General features: G+C 40.7%; 1 protein-coding gene across 1 annotated transcript in view; it reads left to right on the top strand.

Moving 5' to 3' along the window:
• Positions 1–21,415, top strand: part of arhgef28a (Rho guanine nucleotide exchange factor (GEF) 28a) — a 462,887-nt gene that overhangs the window by 371,089 nt on the left and 70,383 nt on the right. The window contains exons 34-35 of the mRNA XM_072548108.1: positions 8,331–8,378; positions 11,322–11,810. Of these exons, the coding sequence (XP_072404209.1) occupies positions 8,331–8,378; positions 11,322–11,810 (537 nt within the window). The remainder of the gene's footprint in view (positions 1–8,330; positions 8,379–11,321; positions 11,811–21,415) is intronic.

Genomic DNA, 21,415 nt, shown 5'->3' with positions numbered 1-21,415 from the left:
TAGTTTGTGAAAACCACACGTAAAATGCTACTTCACCTGGAAGGTGTGTTTGGGGTCTTGGAAAATGAGGAGAAAAGAAGTGAATGGGCAAGTGTTACACCATCTATAATTGCATGGAAAGGTACCATGGGCAGTTAGGAAGTGTTAAGAGTGATTAAGTAGTAGACCAGGATATCACAGAAGGAATAGTCCCTGTGGAATTTTAATGTTGGAGTGAAGGAGAAGGTGTGTTTGACGGTGGTAGAAATGGTGGAGGATGATCCTTTGAATGCAGAGACTAGTGAATGGAAAGTGAGGACAAAGGGAACCCTATCATTGTTCTGTGAAGAAAGGGGAAAGGTGAGGGCAGAAGTATGGGAAATGGGTCAGATATGGCTTAACACTCTGCCAAACAAAACTGAGGGGGGTGTCCTTGGTTGAGGAAAATTGAGATCAAGTTCGATGTAGCCTGGTAGAAGGTGGCATCATCTAAACAGATGCCATGGAGAAACTGGGAGAATGGAGTGGAAATCCTGCAGCAAGCACAGTGTAAGGTGTTGTAGTGAAGGTAACTGCGGAATTGTTGGAACCAAAACAGAAATTGCTGGAAAGTCTCAGCAGGTCTGGCAGCACCTGTGGAGAAAAATCTGAGTTAACATTTCTTTAGAAGAAGGGTCACTGGACTTACAATGGTAACTCTGATTTCTCTCCATAGATGCTGCCAGACCTGCTGAGATTTTGAGCAATTTCACCTTTTTTTCTGATTTACAGCATCCACAGTTCTTTCAGTTTTGCTTTGTGGAGTTGATGGTGGTAGAAATGGCGGAGGATGATCCTTTGAATGCAGAGACTAGTGAATGGAAAGTGAGGAGTTGATGGGCTTATAATGGAATGAAAACAGTGAAGTCAAAGAAGGGAAAGGAAGAGTCAGAGATGGACAGGTGAAGGTGAGAGAAGGATGGAAATTGCAAGCAAAACTGAAAACTGGGCAGCATGGTGGCTCAGTCGTTAGCACTGCTGCCTCACAGCGCCTGGGACCTGGGTTCAGTTCCAGCATCAGGTTACTGTCTGTGTGGAGTTTGCACATTCTCCTCATGTCTGCATTGGTTTCTTCCAGGAGCCCTGGTTTCCTCCCATTGACCAAAGATGTGCAGATTAGGTGGATTGGCTGTGCTAAATTGCAGATAGTGTCCAGGGATGTGCAGTCTAGGGTGGATTAGCCACGGGAAAATTCAGTGTTACAGGGATTGTGTGGGTCTGGGTGGGATGCTGTTCGGAGAGTCAGTGTGGACTCGAACGGCTTGCTTCCACACTGGAGAGATTCTATGATTAATTTTTCCAATTCAAGGTGAGAGCAGGAAGCAGGACGGAAGAAATCATCAATGTATCGAAGAAAAAGTTGTGGATAGGGGTCTGAATAGAACTGGAATAAGGAGTGTTTTACAAATCCCACGAAGAGCCAGGTGAAATTCCTGCAGAGACCAGTAGCCACACCTTTGACTTAGAGAAAATGAGATGATGAAGAGAAAATTATGGAACCAACGTAAAACGTCAGAACAATCACAAGTGTAAGTGGGAAGAAAATAGGATGAAGGTAAGAAGAAATAATTTCAGTGGGTAGGGACAGACTAAACTGCTGGGTCTGCCAGGACGATCCTGTTTGTGGATTTTAAGAAAATGGTCAAAGTAGGCTGTATTTGGTTGGGGGGATCTATAAGATGGGAAGCTGTGAAAGGCAGATCTCCGGTGAAGATAAGGTCAGATAGAGTCTGGAAAAAACATTTGATGTTCAATGATGCGGTCATGATCCAGGAGGTGGTAGGAGAAAGTCACTGAGAGCTGGCACTCAGCATCCGGGAGGTAGCGGTCAGCAACCACAGCAACATCACCCTTATCAGCAGCTTTGATAACTAGATCAGGGTTGGACCTGAAGGAGTGGGGTCCAGAGAGTTCAAAAAGTTGAGAAATTAAGGGGGCCAAAGTCACCTCAACAGTTCCCAATGAACAAATGAAGTGCAGATAAAAAGCAACACTTACTCAGATTTACATTATAGCATCAGCCTAGATTTGAAAACATATAACTGCACATTAGGAATTTTCATAGAGATTGTGTATCTCTTACAAATTGCTTGATACTGCAGAAGGAACTGAAATGTCAAACCACTTTGCTCTCTTGTAGCTATTTTCATCCATGATACATATTTTTATATTAATATTTATGCTCACATCAGCTTATCAATAAATCCACATGGCTGAACATGACTTTTTAGATGAGATTCCCTACAGTATGGAAACAGGCCCCTCGGCCCAACAAGTCCACACCAACGTTCCGAAGAGTAACCCACCCAGACCCATTCCCCTATCCTATATTTACCCCTGACTAAGGCACCTAACACTATGGGCAATTTAGCATAGCCAATCCACCCTGACCTGCACATCTTTGGATTGTGGGAGGAAACCAGAACACCCGGAGGAAACCCCGCACAGACACGGGGAGAATGTGTAAACTCCACAGACAGTCACCCAAGGCAGGAATCAAACCTGGGGCCCTGACACTGTGAGGCAGCAGTGCTAGCCATCGTGCCGCCTCAAGGGAGTGGAGAATGTGGGCAGTAATGACAGTCTGTCTTTATATAGCACCTTTAATGCAGGAAATGTCCCAAAGTGCCTCATAGGAGTGAAATCGGTCATCAGCTGACATTGAATCAAAGAAGAGAATATTAAGACAAGCAATAAAAGCTTGGTCAATTAGCTAATTTTCAATGAAGATTTTAAAAGTATATAGGATGTAGGAGCAGAGGGATTTTGGGAGGGAATTCGTGAGCTTAGTTCTTAGTTGACTTAAGGCATTGCCAGCAGTGATGGAGTTGCACAAGAGATCAGAATTGGTGGATAACAATGTTCTTCGAAAGTTTGGGAACTGGATGATGTCTCAGATTTAGTGAGTAGGGAGCCATGGACTGATTTGAAGACAAGACTAAACATTTTAAAATTGAGGCATTGGAGAATCTGAAAGCAGAATGCAGAAACAGGGATGATTGGCAAGTAGGTCTTAGTGCAGGAACTATATGGGAGACAGACCTCTGGATTGAGGCCCAGTCTTAATGTTGAACAAACATAGAGGCAATGCTTGGACTTGAGAGATATTGACAAGGTAGAGCTGGTGCTTAACTTCTAAAGCACCTCTTGTTTACTAACATGTAAGAGGTAAAAACAATGACTGCAGATGCTGGAAACCAGATTCTGGATTAGTGGTGCTGGAAGAGCACAGCAGTTCAGGCAGCATCCAAGGAGCTTCGAAATCGACATTTTGGGCAAAAACCCTTCATCAGGAATAAAACTGGGCTTTTGCCGGAAACGTCGATTTCGAAGCTCCTCGGATGCTGCCTGAACTGCTGTGCTCTTCCAGCACCACTAATCCAGAATTTACTAACATGTAGACAACTGAAGATATGCTGAAAGTAGATTCTAAGATCTTTAAATGTGCAATTTTTTTGTCTGCCACAAGATGGCAAGAGATGAATGAAGGAGAATGCTCGATATGTTGCTATTATTCTTTATGTTTCAGTTTATGAAATTACGTCTTGCAGATTTTGGTTTAAAGTTGCACTATTAATTTTGTAAGATTCAACAGTAGCACAGTGGTTTAAAAGAAATCAAATTTATCACTGCATAACAAAATATCACACAGAATTTACAGCATAGAAACAGCCTATTTACTCCAACAGGTCTGTGCTTGCATTTATATTCCCCTCAGTTTCATCAGATACAATCAGTTTATTTTGAACTTTTCTACGTATTGGTCTAAACAGTTTGTTTTTATTAGTATTTTTCAACAACAGTTTTGATTTCTTGTATAAATATATTTATGATATGCAACCTCCATTAAACTGACACTTCCATCAAATCCAGACAATATCTGCTTAAAATGATATTATAGCACATCCCTCATCTGCTCACTGAACTGACAACATGAGCAGGAGGGACATTGAAAAATGTAATTTGCCTTGGGCAAGCTGCCAGTTGCTTGTGTACTCACAAGCCCTATTGTTTTCAGCTGTAGAGCAAATTACTGATGTGAATCACCTCTATAATCAGCAGTTTCTCCCCTTTCTTTCAATAAAATAAGAAAAAAAACTTGAAAAATGCTTCGTAAAGTTTTAGGAGTTGCAGCTTATGACTGCTGCAATATAGCTTCAAATCCTCAAATCATAACATTTCATCTGAGTAAGGCCATTTGGCCCACCTTAGTTCATCCTTCCAGAATGATTGTACTACTCTGCCCACACTGTATCATCTGATTTGTTGTTACATAATTCTAAGGGGTTTAACCCTACGCCTCTCTGAGGAAATTTATTGTCCGCTTGCTGTATGAAAGAGAATTTCCTGATATCCATTCAAAAGCGTCTTTTACTAGTTCAAACCTAGTTGTACTTTAACTGTTTAACTTGAAGTCATATTCCAAATTTTCTTTCTCAATTCCCCCAACTGGTTTGGTGGGATGGAGATGTTCAACTGCCCACACTGGCCTTGGAAAGGGAAACAACACAGATTTACCAGAACAATACCAGGTCAAAATATGCTATGATGAGGATACACAAATCTGACTTATATACCATTGTGTTTAGAAGGCAGAAATGCTATTTATCAGAATATTTAAATGTATTAAGATTTCCTTACATACACGATAATGCACTTTATCTCCTACTCAAACTTTTGAGATGGAACAGTTTACTACTGAGTTGCCTTTCCCTACGTGCTAATTGAGAAATCCACGACTGCCTACCACAATTTATGTATTGGGATTAATGTAGATTAGCATTATCAGCTTGTTCAATTTGCTAACAGGGCACAGAAATAGAAAGCGTTAAAGCTATCCAATGGAACAATAACTATTCACATTGCATGATTGTTTGCTGTTTGTTACATTGAGTCATAGAGATGCACAGCATGGAAACCAACCTTCAGTCCAACTTGTCCTTGCCAACCAGATATCATAAATTAATCTAGTCCCACCGGCCAGCACTTGGCCCATACCGCTCTAAACTCTTCCTATTCATATACCCATCCAGATGCCTTTTAAATGTTGTAATTGTACCAGCCTCCATCACTTCCTCTGGCAGCTCATTCCATATACTACCACCCTTTATGGTCCCTTTTAAATCTTTCCCCCCTCACCTTAAACCTATGCCCTCTAGTTCTGGGCTCCCCCAACACGGAGAAAAGACCTTGTCTATTAACTCTATCCATGCCCCTCATGATTTTATAAATCTCTATAAGGTCACTTCTCAGCCTCCGACACTTCAGGAAAAACAGCCTCAGCCTTTTCCTCTAGCTCAAACACTCCAACCCTGGTAATATCCTTGTAAGTCTTTTCTGAACCCTTTCAAGTTTCACAACATCCTCCCTAAAGGAGGGAGACCAGAATTGTACACTGTATTCCAAAAGTGGCCTAACCGTTATCCTGTACAGCTGCAACATGACCTCCCAACTCCTATACTCAATGCTCTGAACAATAAAGGAAAGCAGACCAAATGCCTCCTTCACTATCCTATCTACCTGAGACTCTACTTTCAAGGAACTATGAACCTGCGCTCCAAGGTCTCTTTGTTGAGCAACACTTCCCAGGAAACTTTCACACACAGAACATAGAATATAGAAAAGTACAGCACAGGACAGACCCTTTGGCCCACGATGTTGTGCCGAGGATTAATCCTAATGTAAAATAAAATAACTTAACCTATGCACCCCTCAACTCACTGCTATCCATGTGCATGTCCAGCAGTCGCTTAAATGTCCCTAATGACTCTGCTTCCATCACCACCGCTGGCAATGCATTCCATGCGTTCACAACTGTCTGCATAAAGAACCTTCTGCTGAAGTTCCCCTCTATACCTTTCTCCTTATATCTTAAAACTATGACCCCTCATGCCAGTCAACCCTGCTCTGGGGAAAAGATGAGGAGGTTCAGGGATGGGTTAGTAAATTTGTCGACACAAAGGTTGGAGGTGCCGTTGATAGTATCGAGGCTATTTCAGGCTGCAGCCCAACATAGACAGAATGCAGAGCTGGGCTGAGAAACGGCAGATGGAGTTCAACCTGGATAAATGCAAAGTGATGCATCTTGGAAGGTCAAACTTGAATGCTGAATATAGGATTTAAAACAGGATTCTTGGCAGTGTGGTGGAACGGGGAATCTTAGTGTTCAAGTACATAAATCCCTCAAAGTTGCCACCCAATTGGATAGGGTTGTTAAGAAAGTATATAGTGTTTTGGCTTTCATTAACAGGGGGATCAAGTTTAAGAGCCACGAGGTTTTGCACATGCAAACACACTCTCTCAAATGCACTCAAACTCACATGTATACATTCAATCTCCCTCTCTCTCTCTCTTTCATGCATGCACACACACATATACATCTATGGGGTGAATTTGTATTTGCAGGTACATTTTATTTTACTCAAAAAATGCACAATCTGCAGGCAGTCAATGCAGGCACTCAATCCATGTAATATTTTGTAAATTCCACTTTAAAAATAGAACCAGTCTGACTCAAGATTGGGATATGGACAGACTCTAACTTCACACTTTCAATGCATTGCCTAAACTGAGATGTCATCTTTTGTTATAAAAGCTTAAGTTATCTCGAGAAGGTGACTTAAAAGAAGTCCTGGGATTTACATATTAATGATTTGAAACCACCATTCTAAAAGATGAAAGACTTAACAATCCAGGTTTGTTTAATATATCACGGGTATGACACTGTAATCTTTTGCTATAAATCTTGTACTCCACAACCACCCGATGAAGGCGCAGCGCTTCGAAAGCTAGTGCTTCCAAATGAACCTGTTGGACTATATCCTGGTGTTGTGTGATTTCTAACTTTGTCCACCCCAGTCCTCCATATCATGGCTACCATTAAGTGCTTAAGTCCTGCCCTGATTTGCCTTTCCAGAATGCAGCACCTCACATTTGTCTAATCTCCAACTGCCACTACTCAGCCAATTAGCCCATTTGATCGAGATCTCGTTGTATTCTGAGGTAACCTTCTTTGCTATCCACAGCACCTCCAATTTTGGTGTCAACTGCAAACTTACTAACTACACCTCCTATGTTCACATCCAAATCATTTATATAAATGACGAAAAGCAGTGGGTCTAGCACCGATCCTTGTGGCATACCATTGGTCACAGGCCAATTTTGTGTTCACTACTTTGAGACCTGAAAAGTATTCGGTCTACATCAAATTATCCTGGAAAGCAAAGTATTTTTTGAATTTGGTTGAACAACAGATTTACGAGCTATTTCATGCTGTGACAATGGGAATGGTATTTTCTACTCATTGGATGCTGCCACCAGTCCAAATGGATATTCTGCACACCACACATTTGAGCAAAGTGCCAGTGTGATGCCACATATATAGCCATACATCTCAATTGTTCAGTGAGTCAAATAGCAGGTTCCTCCACTGAAAACAACAAGTGTTGGAGATCACAGTGGGTCAGGCAGCATCCATTCATCTGATGAAGAGTCATCTAAACTTGAAACATTAGCTTGCTTTCTCTCCCTGGATGCTGCTTGACCCACTGTGATCTTCAACACTTGTTTTCAGTACAGATTCCAGCATCTAAGTAATTTGCTCCTATGGGAGGTTCCTCCAGCTGTTCATAAAAAGCAAAGTAGTACTGTACTCAAGCAGACCACACTGTCAAAGAGCACATCTAATATCGACTATTAGATGTGATTCCACAATTGGGCAGCACCTATTGGACCATCCTCTATGTTCTAATAGTTGCACCAACAAACAAGTCAAGCTTGTAAGCTGCTTACTAAAAGTGACATCTATTCATAGGCATGGACCTTCTTTGCAAACAAAAGAATATACTTAAAATTTACACCTATTTTAAATTGGCTATAGCAAAAGGGGCCGTAATTTCCTATTGCTTCCTCCATCAATACCAATGTCCTGGCCATTCAGAATCAACTTGCCGACCATTCAGTACCATTTCATTGTGTGGTATATGTTGTCATGATCATTTGAAATTTGATATTCTTGCATTTGTCCAGATGACTGCAAGACTAAAATCTTTGGCAGCATGTTTCTCTTTCAGCAATAAACAAAGCTCAGCTAGAACTTTATTATAACCTGAAGATAATTGAATCAAGATGGTTAAGATGAAATATGATATATACAAATAAGCTATTTCCTCAGATAAGAGAATTCAAAACAAGGGGGAAATAAAATTAAAATTAACAATAACAGTCAGTCCATTTTAACTAGTGTGTTAACAGAAAAAACAGGGATTTGCATCATTTTGTGCCATAAAAAATGGTCTTATTTTTTGTTTTAGATTGTTCACAGTGTACAAAATATCACTCAGCTTCTTTACAGTTTACAGGTAAGTTCATTTTTTTCTTTAATCAGCTTTGAGCATTTCAATGTGATTACATCCTTTACAGCTAGAAGTTGTCACTATAGAGTTAGCAGACATGGATTTTGAAAAGATACTGGGGGTTCCATGACACAATTTCTATTGTGCAGGATGCTGGTCTATTTTTACATAGGATATATATGAACCAATATCAATTTTTGTGTATGTGGAAGGACATTGGCCTTTTTTCTGTTTTGTACCAAATTACAACAATGAATTCCTCAGTTGAATACTTCCCTGATATGATCCAAGGCTGGGCTCAGCGACCAGCACGTTGACAATAAATTTTAATCCCAGCTATAGATGAGCACAGCAGCTAAAAGACTATTTTTTTTGTTAGAGGTATTTGTTAGGTTGGCTGCCAGATCCAGAACCAATTGTTTTGTCAAATGTTAAATATTTTAGTTCTTGTGTGCTCAGTTAGGTGAGCATTGGCTTTGCTTTTGTGCATTGATATTTATCAAGCATTCTCTTCTCATGTATAATTTAAGTTCTGTTCAGTTTAGACATTAGCCTGACTATATTTTATCAGTTCTAACCTCCAATCCTCCAATCCTTATATTGGATTTGTCTGACCTTGCCATCTTGCACAGTCCCTGAGCTTATTGCCTTGCAGGGAAAGTTTACCAAATTATTGACAATCATAGAAACTGTTCCTTAGGTTTGAGAGTCTCAATGTTACTCTGCGATAAGTCTAAAATAATTTCAAATAGAAATTTTTGAAATTTTCATGACATGAAAAGTATTACATCAGCCTAGACTGCATTGGTTCAAACCCAGTGTGCCACTCCATTTATCTTGTAGATTTAAAGGTCAAGGCATTCTGTAATACAATAGAGTTCCAAGTAGATATGTGCATCTAGAGAATAAAATGCATTATAAATAATGTCTGTCAGCTGTAAAACAAATAGTCTTAAATATTGCATTATGATGATAAAGTAGGTGGTATCCATTAAAATGGATCAAATTACCTTAAACCACCTGAATCCAAGAGTAGGACCTGAGTGGTTTGGTGCTGGAATAACAATTACAGCGCTTCAGATTTCAAGACACACTTAACGACATTTTCTGAAACTGAACCCAGTAAATCTGGTCACTGGTGTATTTGGCAAGGGCACAGTAAAAAGGTTGAAGTCAAGTTAGACATTTATGCAAGAGACCTGGGAGACAACACAGATCTCCCAAAGTGGGGTTCCAAGGGTAGGAACTCTCCTCAAAACCCCACAGACATCTCTGTACTTGCTTTTGGTGGGTTCTTATCTTTGCAGCCAAACAAATCTGCTGCCCATCTCCCTTCCCACCATTCCAAGAAAGGCCTCATTACCTTCCTGCTAACTGTGTGTAGTAACTAGATAATTGTGCTTCTAAACAGTAAGTTGCAACAGAGTGCTCATTTGAGGCCTGCAGCTCTCTGCAAATGCTTTGATGAAGCTAGAAACTAAAATTGCCAGAGGACTCGCAACTGTTTGTTGAGTGGGTATGCTGCAGATAGTTCACCCATTCAGAACCCAACACAAAATTGTACCCAAAATCGCTCAACAGGAGAGTAAGTTTTTCGAGTTGATGGAAGAGGAGCGGGATATGAATCACCTCACAATTGGTTCATTAGCTCTCAACCATATAGACTTTCACCAGAACAAATCACTAGGGAACCTTCAGGTTGGTGTGAAAGCTCACAGTTCAGTAGTGTTCTGGCATGTCTATTGAGTTTGTCCTGCATTTGACTCTTAATGGTGTCACACTGCCAAATAGCAAGTGCAAAGACTATGACACAATGAAAAATAAATGTATTGTGTCAGTATTCCTGTGATAGGAATTCAAGATGCATTTTACTTTTATATATTTTGTTTTACATAAATAAATTGACTGGTTTGTAAATATTTTGTAATCACTCTCTTCAGCTTGGTATTACACACCCTGGAGCAGCTGGGTCTTAAACCCAGGTCTTCTGGTCTAGAAATAGAGACATATGACCATGCTGTGAGAGCCCTCTTGCACCAGCCGGGTTTGTAATAGTTTAACATGAAATCAGCAAATTGCCATAGAAATTTAACTTCGGAATCAACCTGTTCAGAGATGTTATCGTTCAGACCGTCCCCCACCCCCAAGATATTTTAAGAACATAGCCTAGACCCTAACCTTTTATTATTTTAAAGGAAATATGAAGTATGTGGTCCAGATGCAGTTCAACTGGCCAAAGTACTTGATGTTAAGCAAAACACAATTTATTTAAACGCTTTAATTAAAATACAACCAAAGAAAGAGGATTTTTTAAAAATACCATAACTCTACAGTAACTATTACTAATTAACTGTTCCAATATAGTAACATCCCATCAACACACCCCTTGGCAAAAAAGAAAAATTCGGGCACAGGTTCTCACATACAGTTCTCCAATCCAGGTGGAAAGAAATAGCGAGAGAAAATTCAGAGAGAATAGCAGCCAGGAAAACATTCACTGAATCTTCCAACTCTGTTGAGACCCCATTAGCTTCTGACAATACTTACAAAATCAAAGCCCAGAAATCTGGATCGGAGAGAGCTGGCCACATCCATTCAAGCTTCGTTGAAAAACAACCAAGGCCTCCCAAGCTGTTTACATTAACCTAGACAGCTCCGTACCTCTTCAAAACAAAAGCACAAAATAACCTCTTAAAGCCACAGCAATGTCACAATAGCTCCAGCAAAGATAGTACCTGAATCCTGGTCTGCTGGCCCAGAGGAATGGACACTACCATTGTGCCACAAGAGCCCTCTTGTCCCACCTGGTTTGTGGACTTCATGATATAATTTCCAGCAAGTGCTACTACTTTCTGAACACATAACTCACTTAAACTAAATTCCTCCACATTTGTTTGAATGGTGTTTCATACACAATTCTCAGCACCTTATCTTTCACTTTTCTTTCAGGCTGTAGTCACCATACAGGACAGCTACATAGAAGTGCAGCGGCTGATATTGCAGGAGCGTGAGCGATCAGCTCATATCCAAGGCGCCCGAGGGAACATGCTTCTCGAGCAAGAGAAACAGCGCAACATGGAGAAGCAAAGAGAAGAACTAGCAAATATACGCAAACTTCAGAGCAAGCTATACCATGAGCAGCAGCGCTGGGAACGAGAATGTGAAAGCAGGCAGCGGGAACAGGAAGCACAAGAGAGTAGACTACAGGAACGTGAGCACGAATGTCAGCAGCAAGCAGAGCAGATGTGGCGAGAGAGGGAAGAGTTAGAGAGCCAGTGGAAAGAGTACCAGCAAAATCTGGAGAGACTGAGGGAAGGCATGAGAATGGTGGAAAAGGAAAGAGGCAAATTGGAAGCACAGCAAAGGCATGTAAATGCCTGGAAACACAGCCGGCAGAGGAGCCTACCTGTAATGATGTTCCCACAGGAAACCAGTCAGGTACAATACAAAAATAGGATTAAAAATTGATAATGGAGTTTTACTGAAACCTAGAAAACTGGTTTTGAAAAAGAAAGGAAGCATTGTACATCATTCAAATGTACAAATCACTATTTGCATCTTTTGTTGCTTGCAAGTTAGGAAATAACTGACACAAAAGGAAATCACACAATAATATCAAGCTCTTTTATTAAATAACTGACTTTTTGTTAATATTGTAGTTGATTGCATTCACTACTGGTATAAACAATGACATTTCAGAGAACAATGGAATTTGTTGTACCACAGTTTACAAATATTTTTATATTGAATCCATTCAAGATTTGTTTTAATTTTGCTGAATAGCAAAAAAAAAGTCTGTGCTAAATTATTAACAATAAAGACTTGACATGCTGGTCTGGTAAACAGAGTTCTACAGACAACATAATACAGCGATCCTTTATAGAAAATCTCTAGAGCAAACCTTGGTAAGAGACCTGTGTGCTTTGTGTAGCATTAGCAAGTTACTCCCAGATTAAGCACTTCCTTTGGTTTGAGATTGGTTTCAAAATTTAGAAAGCAAATGCAATTCAATCATCACTGCCAGGTATAACTAGATTAACTTAACAAAAATATTAGTACTGATGGTTAGATAATTGACATTTCCTGCAGGCCCTTTCCTGAATGTATTTGTCCATTTACACATTTTTTTGCTTGATTTCCTTTAGAAGATGTCAGTATTCTGAGTATTTAGTAACAAAATCCAGTGGGAGAAATTGTGAAACTACAAATTTTAAGGTGTATTTTGTGAAATTACAAAAGGGTTTAGTCACAATGTGTATGATAGTTAACTCCCCTTCATAAATTGCAATAATCCATTTTGCAGCAATGATAAATAGTTTTGGATTTAATATTGTGAGATATGCATTCCATAACATTGGTGCTAAACTGTCTGAATTGAATTGGAGAGGCTGATATGAGATCACCTCCGGGATTGGGTGTTACATTCACCTTAGTATTTTAAACGTAATGGGACAAAACCTTTGTAAACAGAATTTGCAACATCATTCAGTTGAGAGAGATTACTGCTCGATAACTTGACATTTAAATTAATTTATATTTATAAAGTTACTTGGATAGGCTGAGAGTGACAATGGGCAGGCATTGCTGTAACCAAGGTCTCTTAGCTCCCATCAGTATAAACAAGAACTGATCACAAAACAGGTAACTGTAGTGTGACAGCTTTAAGCTTTATGGTGATATCTTGCTTAGTTTGAATGTCATGCATTTAAAACTTTTTCAGTGACATTGCAAATAACTTATGCTGTTCTAAGAAAGCTTTTAAATTATTTACAGGTGCGTAGTCTTGGCAAAGTGCATTTCAAGGCGGGTAAAGACTCTGCCATTTCACAGATTCGCAGAAGACGATTCGTTACAGCACAGAAAGAGCCCATTTAGCCCATTGTGTCTGTGCAAACTGTCCTAGGCTCAGTGATTAGTATTGCTGTCTTAAAGTGCCAGATATCAGGGTTCATTTCCAAACTTGGACAATGTGTGGAGTTTGCACCTTCTCTCCATGTCTGTGTGGTTTCCTCTGGGTGCTCGGGTTTCTTCCCACAATCTACAGGTCAGGTGGATTGGCCATGCTAAGTTGCCAATAGTGCCAATGGATGTATTGGTTATGTGGATTAGCCATGGTAAATGCAGGGTTACACGGATGGTGTAGCAGGGTGGATGTGGGTGGAATGCTCTTTGGAGAGTCAGTGCGTACTCGGGCCAAACGGCTTGCTTCCACACTTTAGGGATTCCGTTATTCTAATGAGCATCATGACTAAGTGCCATTTTTCTGCCTTTCCCTCACGTCTTTGTACATTATTATTGTAATCACCCAATACCCTCTGGAATGCTTCAATTAAGCCTAGCCTCCACTACACTTCCCAGCATTCCATTTCACACCCAAGCCAGTCATTCTGTTGAAAGGTTTTTACTCTCATCACATTTACTTCTTTTGCAAATAAATTTAAACCCATGGACTCATGTGCATAATCTTTTTACACATGAGAACAGTTTATCCATATCTTCTCTGCCCTCTCATACTTCTGACAACTTTGAAAAGATCTCCTCTTAGTCACCTTCTCCAAGAACCGTTCCAACCTCCCCAATCTGTCCTCATAACTAAAATTTCTGGAATCATTTGTGTAAATCTCTTCAGTGCTCCAGATGAGGTCTACCAAGTGTATTTCACAAGATTAGCATGATCTCCTTGTTCTTGTTGTGAATGCCCAGAATAATAATGACCAGGACACTGCATACTTTATTTCCTGCTCTCCCTACCTGTCCTGCCACTTTCAAAGTTTACCTATGTCCCTCTGCATCAATAATCTTTTTAGAATTATATCCCTTATTTTACATTCTTTCAGACTTCTTCCAACCAAAATGCATCCCTCAAACCTCTCTGCATTGAACTTCATTTGCTCAACTCCACCAAGTTGTTAATGTTCTTTTGGAGTTCCACACTGTCCTCATCATAGGTCACAATGCTTCCTAGTTTCATATCATTCTTAAGCTTTGAAATTATCCCGCCAACACCAAGATCTAGACCATTACTATACTTGAAGAAAAGCAAGAGAACAACCCCTAGACGATTCCACTGCAAACATTCCTTCACGCAGAAAAATATCAATTGGCCTTTTACTGTCTTTCTAATCACCCAGCTAATTTTATATCCATGTTGCTACTGCTTCTTTTATTTCTTGAGCTATAACTTTTCTCATGTCTGAAGTGTGACACTGCATTAAGCAACAGTGTTATCCTCAGTGACTTATACTATTACATTTTCAAAAAAACACCAGCAAGTCAATTAAAAATAATTTTCCTTTTAGATATCCAAGCCAACTCTTCTAATTCAGTTCACCTTTTTCCATGTGATGATGAATTCTATCCCAAATTGCTAGAAACTTCCTGGCAACTGAAATTAAATAACTGACCTGTTATGCTGGGCTTATCCTTGCTTCCTTTTTTGAGCAAAGCTGCAATGTTTTCAATTCTACAGTCTTCTGGTTCCTCCTCTGAGTTTAAAAAAGACTCAAAGGTCATGGGCAATGCCCTGCAATTTTCTTCACTTCCTCTTTTGCAGCAAGTAATTCACCTTCTGACACCCCAAACCCTGTCTACCTCTGGAAGGCACAAGTCAGGAGTGTGATGGAACACTCCCCACTTGCCTAGATGATAACTGCAGTTCCAACAATGCTCAAGAAGCTTGACACCATCCAGGATAAAGCAACTCATATGATTGGTACCACACTAACTGCTACTTCGTCCACCACCAAGACTCAGAAGCAGCAATGTATACTATCTACAAGATGCACTGCAGAAATTCACCAAGAGTCCTTAGATGGCATCTCCCAGTTCCAAGGGCAGTACGTATATGGGAGGACCAGCACTTGCAAGTTCCCCTCCAAGCTACTCACCATCCTGACTTGGAAATATATTGCCATTCCTTACTGTCACTGGGTGAAAATCTTGGAATTCCTTCTGTTATGACATTGTGGATCAACTCACAGCAGATGGACTGCAGCTTCAAGTAAAGAATCATTGGATGCATTTCAATGAGTCCTAGTACCATATCAATTTTAATTACCAATAGTGTATTGAACACTTCTTCCTTAGCAATTTTAAAATCTCAGTAAGAGAATTTTCTTCTGTCACCATGGCTTGGGGAGAATCTACCTCCTTGGTAAAGATAGAATGAGAAGTGTTCATTTAATACCTCAGCCATTCCCTCTGTCCCCAGATTCAAATCCCTTCTTTTGGTCCCAAATTGACCCTAATTCTCTTTTTATACCTCTTTATTATTGATGTGTTTATAGAAGTCTATGGGGTTTCCCTTTATGTTGGCTGCCAGTCTTTTCTTTTTAGTTCCTCTTTGCTTCTTGAATAGACTTTTAGCTTCTCCTCTGAATCTTCTGTACAGCCCTTGGTTTTCAGTTGTGTTTTCTACCTGACACTTGCCATGACGGCATTTTTAAAATTTTAATATTTATTGCCTTTGAATCCAAGGACCGCTGGATGTGTTTGCTCTACCTTTCCCTTTTGAGAAAATATGCCTTGATTGTGCCTGAATTATCTCCTAGGAGAAAGTGAGGACTGCAGATGCTGGAGATCAGAGCTGAAAAATGTGTTGCTGGAAAAGCGCAGTAGGTCAGGCAGCATCCAAGGGGCAGGAGAATCGACGTTTCGGGCATAAGCCCTTCTTCAGGAATCTCGGATGCTTGGATGCTGCCTGACCTGCTGCGCTTTTCCAGCAACATATTTTTCAGCCCTGAATTATCTCTACTTTGAAAAAAACCCATTGCCTGCCTACCAATCTTTTGCTAAGTCTATGCTACCCTCTTCCATCCCTGCCCCAATGAAGTGATTGCTCTGCGATTTAACTTTCTAACTCTGGATTGGCCATTGCCATTCTCCACGATCATATTAAGCATTATGATACAATAATTGCTATCTCCTAAATGTTCTCCACTGACACATGAGCTACTGGCTTACCTCATTTCCATGAACAGTGAACCTTTCTTGTTGGACTGCACACCTACTTATGTCAGAACTGCTCCTTACAAAATAGTTACCTTAAAATACAGCATCCCAGTCTATGCTTGGGTAATTAAAGTCCTTGTAGGGCAGTGGTGGAGTTCATGATTTCCCACAATTTACAGGCCATGCATTCTACTTGACTGAGCTGTGCTCTCCTCTTAACTTTATTTCCCTCAGGTTAACCTGATTCTGTTTTTCAATACTTGTATTACTTTATTATATTGGCCTGATTTTCCTTTATTCTTGGTGTTTTCAATAAAATTGAACATGGCAAATTCTTTAAAAATGATTTTTTTTTCTAATTTGCTGCAATTTAAAGATTGTCCCAAGTTGGTACTAAATAATGAACTTACTGAGGATAGAAGAAAAGAAATATTTCCCTCTAGCCTTCTTCAAATGTCCCACTCAATTCATTCTACTTCTTGCAGTAAATCTTGCTTAAATCTTACTCTCCTCATTTTCTGTCTGTGCTTAATTCCCACTTTGAAACAAATTCACAGATATACTGGCTTGGCCTCTGTTTCTATCTCACTCAGATGCAGACACCCTCACACTGACCAGTCACCTTTAATCATTGAGCACACTCAGATGGGGTCTTAATGAGGTCTAAAAGTCACCTAACCTTAACGCCATGCATGTTAGTACACTGTTTCACTGACTGCTGCTTTTCTATAGTAGGACATGTTATGTTAGAAACTTTAAATGTTACATCACACAGAAATATCAAGTGTTCACTCAGGTGGATCATATTCAGCAACATAAAACATAAAGTATGAGAAGAATAACAATGTTCACATGTCCTTTGCTCTAAGCGAGAGCTGCCTGCCAAGTCATTAACAAAATGTTAAACACGATGAAATCCCAAACCCAGCTTGTTCATCTTGAAGCAGGTTTCAGTGAGGTTCTCTCTGGCCTCTTTTTTGATGTATTATTGTCTCGTGCTCCTTTGGATTTCCCTCCCTGTCAATATCTTGATAATCTTTTTCATCCTCAGAAGGTAGTTATCATTCTTCCATCTTTATCCAGGACATCTTTGTCAGCTCCGGTTGTGAAGAGCACAGTATGCTACCATGAAGTGTGGTCCCCTTTCTGAGCTATACTGCAATGTTCTTCTGGAGCAGTTGGGCCTTGAAACCTCATCTTAAAGAACCTATGGTTTATTCTTCTATAGCCCTGGTGTAACCACGAGCAGCATCGTATCTTTGTTCTGCATCATTGTGAGGGTTTGGTAAAGGTAATATAAACCGTGTTTGGAAGTAGGTGTCCCTTGACTCCCAGCAGCCATCCCTGTATGGCCGAAGGACCTTGAAAAGAAGCAGGAACCTGTGAATTTGTTCATCTGTAAGGATCATGGCAGTTCCCAGGCTACCTGGCACAGACCTCCAGCAACTTCAGCTGCTGCTTTTCTCTCTGAAGACTGTATGGCATTTGCTAGAGTTTGCTTCTTTGCTGAGCATGTTGATGGGTAATTATCATATCTTCTTCTATAGTGTTTTCAGATTTGTGCCAAGGCCATAACGACTCTAGCCGCGGCCTTCTTCACCTGAGATCCATGAGTAGATGAGCTGAGAGGAATGTCAGAAAGATAACACAATTTTATGTTTGTAACTCCTGAGCCCTCACATATATCATAGTGGAGACTAATGTTATGTCCTCACACAGTGTGGCACGGAAGCTTCCTAAACATTTCATTGGCATGTCTCCATAGGAGCTAGATCGTATGTGACCTTATCCAGTTGTCTTTTTAAAAAATCAGTTTTCATTTTACATTGGGAGCAGGGTGGCTCAGTGGTTAGCACTTCTGCCTCACAGCGCCAGGGACCCGGGTTCGATTCCAGCCTCGGGTGACTGTCTGTGTGGAGTTTGCACATTCTCCCTGTGTCTGCGTGGGTTTCCTCCGGGTGCTCTGATTTCCTCCTGCAATCTAAAGATGTGCAGGTTAGGTAAATTGGCCATGCTAAATTTACCACAGTGTTCAGGGATGTGTAGGCTAGGTGCATTAGTCAGGAGAAATGTAGAGCAATAAAGGTAGGGGATTGGGTCTGGATGGGATACTCTTCAGAGAGTTGGTGTGAAGTTGTTGGGTCAAATGGCCTTTTTCCACACTGTAGGGATTCTAAAAAAAGTAAATCAGTAATGATGTTTTTCCTCAGCTTGGCAAGGAAAAGGCTCTTCCACTTCACAGACCATGTCTTTGCTTACTTGTGATTCACTGTTACCATCTGACAACTATGAAGCATCTTCTCGTGCTTGCTGCAGATCTTGTTTGTGAAATGGCAACATCAAGTGCTACTTTTTAGTGTCTGTTCATGTTACAGTTGCTTACGAGGCAATTAATGCATGGTCACAACTGCTTGTGGGCTTAGCTTATGACTTGTAGTCTTGGACAGCGAATGACCTGCGGAAAAAAATGCAATTTGAAGCCAGAATGGCTGGAGGCATGATTACTGCAATTGTTTCTCGCACAGCCTCAAATCTCAAGAGTTTTACTCCACCATTGAAGAAAAAAATGTCAGTAACTTACTCTGCCATTCTGCATGAGGTGTTAGCAATTTGTGTGGTTATTGCACAGTTGACTTTGAACTGACATGGCAAGATTCCAGCATTGTTTCAGAGCGAGTACATTCCAGGTTCTGCCTGTGCAACATGACTTTGCTCCCCACCTTAGAGTTAGGTTAAGTTAGATGTGGGAAGGTTGTTTCTTATTGTGGGACAGTCTCAGACTAGAGAGCATAATCTCCAAATAAGAGATTGCACCTTTAGATAGGCTTTTGAGGCTGGGTCATTAAGTATTTTCAAGGCTGAGATAGAGATTTTTAATCATTAAGGAAATCAAAGATTATGGGGAAAAAGCTGACAAGTTGAATGTTATCAGCTAAGCTATGATCGCTTTGAATAATAGAACCAACCTGATGGGCTGAATGGCCTGCTTCTGCTGCTGCATTTTATGGTGTTATGGCCTTTTGGTGTTGCTGTCTCTATGGCTTTTCAGACTCCTATGATCTCCTCAGCAGGTTTCCCCTTCAGTCATGCACTTTTTGTTTCGGCAAATACTGCTCCTGAGGTTTCTGGAACCCAGGCCAGCACACACAAAAAATACGTGGGGTAGAGGAGACAAAATTCACGTTTCATGCAGCGCTTACAATCTCCAAAGAGATGCATGTGTGGTCATGATCCAAGGATCCCCCAGCCTGGGATCCCAGATTTGAAATTATTCTGAAGAAAAAATTTGATGTAATTTCCAACTTCATTCCTATCCCCGACACTAGACAAAAATCCCACCAATTAAGTGCATAGCCTTTTGAGACACCAAAGGAAGAATGTGCTGCTATCCTTTACCTTGTTTTATTTAGTAACACATCGCCTTTCAGCTTGGTGCAGTTGACAGCACTTCAGATCCTTCACTCATGTCATTTGAGCTAATATCAAGACTGACAATTTAGTGCAGTGCAAGTTTTCAGAGATACAATCATTTGAATGTGATGTTGGACATAGCCCCCAACCCCATGTTCAGTGATGTAAGATAAATATCAAAGATCACCCGGCCACAATTTGTCCCTCAACCAAGACCACTCAATGACACAATATCTGCACCTCCTGTTGAAGAACATAGCTTTATACAAAATAGCTGTTTTACTTACCTACATGGAGGAGGGCATGGAAGCAAATAAAACCTGGGAAAATAAATAATGATATCTGGAAAAGTGCCCATATTACAAAGGAGGAGGTGCTCGATGTCTTAAAACGCATATAAATAGATAAATCTATGTGACCTGATCAAGTGTACCCTTGACCTTAGTGAGAAGTTGGGGAAGTGATTGTTGTGTCCCTTGCTGAGATATTTGTATCATCGATAGCCACGCATAAGGTGCTGGAAGACTGGTAGGTGGCTAATGTGGTGCCATTATTTTAGAAAAATGATAAGGAAAATCCAGAGAACTATAGGCCAGTGAGCCTGACATCTGTAGTGGGTAGGTGGTTGGATGGGACTCTGATGGACAGGATTGACATGTATTTGGAAAGGCAAGGACTGATTAGGGATAGTCAATATGGCTTTGTGCTTGGGAAATGGTGCCTCACTAACTTGACTGAGTTTTTTGAAGAATTAGAACATAGAACATAGAACAATACAGCACAGAACAGGCCCTTCGGCCCACGATGTTGTGCCGAACTTCTATCCTAGATTAAGCACCCATCCATGTACCTATCCAAATGCCGCTTAAAGGTCGCCAATGAATCTGACTCTACCACTCCCACGGGCAGCGCATTCCATGCCCCCACCACTCTCTGGGTGAAGAACCCACCCCTGACATCTCCCCTATACCTTCCACCCTTCACCTTAAATTTATGTCCCCTTGTAACACTCTGTTGTACCCGGGGAAAAAGTTTCTGACTGTCTACTCTATCTATTCCTCTGATCATCTTATAAACCTCTATCAAGTCACCCCTCATCCTTCGCCGTTCCAACGAGAAAAGGCCGAGAACTCTCAACCTATCCTCGTATGACCTACTCTCCATTCCAGGCAACATCCTGGTAAATCTTCTCTGCACCCTCTCCAAAGCTTCCACATCTTTCCTAAAGTGAGGCGACCAGAACTGCACACAGTACTCCAAATGTGGCCTAACCAAAGTCCTGTACAGCTGCAACATCACCTCACGACTCTTGAATTCAATCCCTCTGCTAATGAACGATAATACTCCATAGGCCTTCTTACAAACTCTATCCACCTGAGTGGCAACCTTCAAAGATCTATGTACATAGACCCCAAGATCCCTCTGTTCCTCCACCTGACCAAGAACCCTACCATTAACCCTGTATTCCGCATTCTTATTTGTTCTTCCAAAATGGACAACTTCACACTTGGCAGGGTTGAACTCCATCTGCCACTCCTCAGCCCAGCTCTGCATCATATCTAAGTCCCTCTGCAGCCGACAACAGCCCTCCTCACTGTCCACAACTCCACCTATCTTTGTATCATCTGCAAATTTACTGACCCACCCTTCGACTCCCTCATCTAAGTCATTAATAAAAATTA

Source organism: Chiloscyllium punctatum, chromosome 2 (assembly GCF_047496795.1).
Source record: "Chiloscyllium punctatum isolate Juve2018m chromosome 2, sChiPun1.3, whole genome shotgun sequence".
In the NCBI taxonomy this organism is placed as follows: Eukaryota; Metazoa; Chordata; class Chondrichthyes; order Orectolobiformes; family Hemiscylliidae; genus Chiloscyllium; species Chiloscyllium punctatum.
The sequence above is the reverse complement of the archived record's forward strand: the minus strand, read 5'-3'. Positions and strand labels throughout refer to the sequence as shown.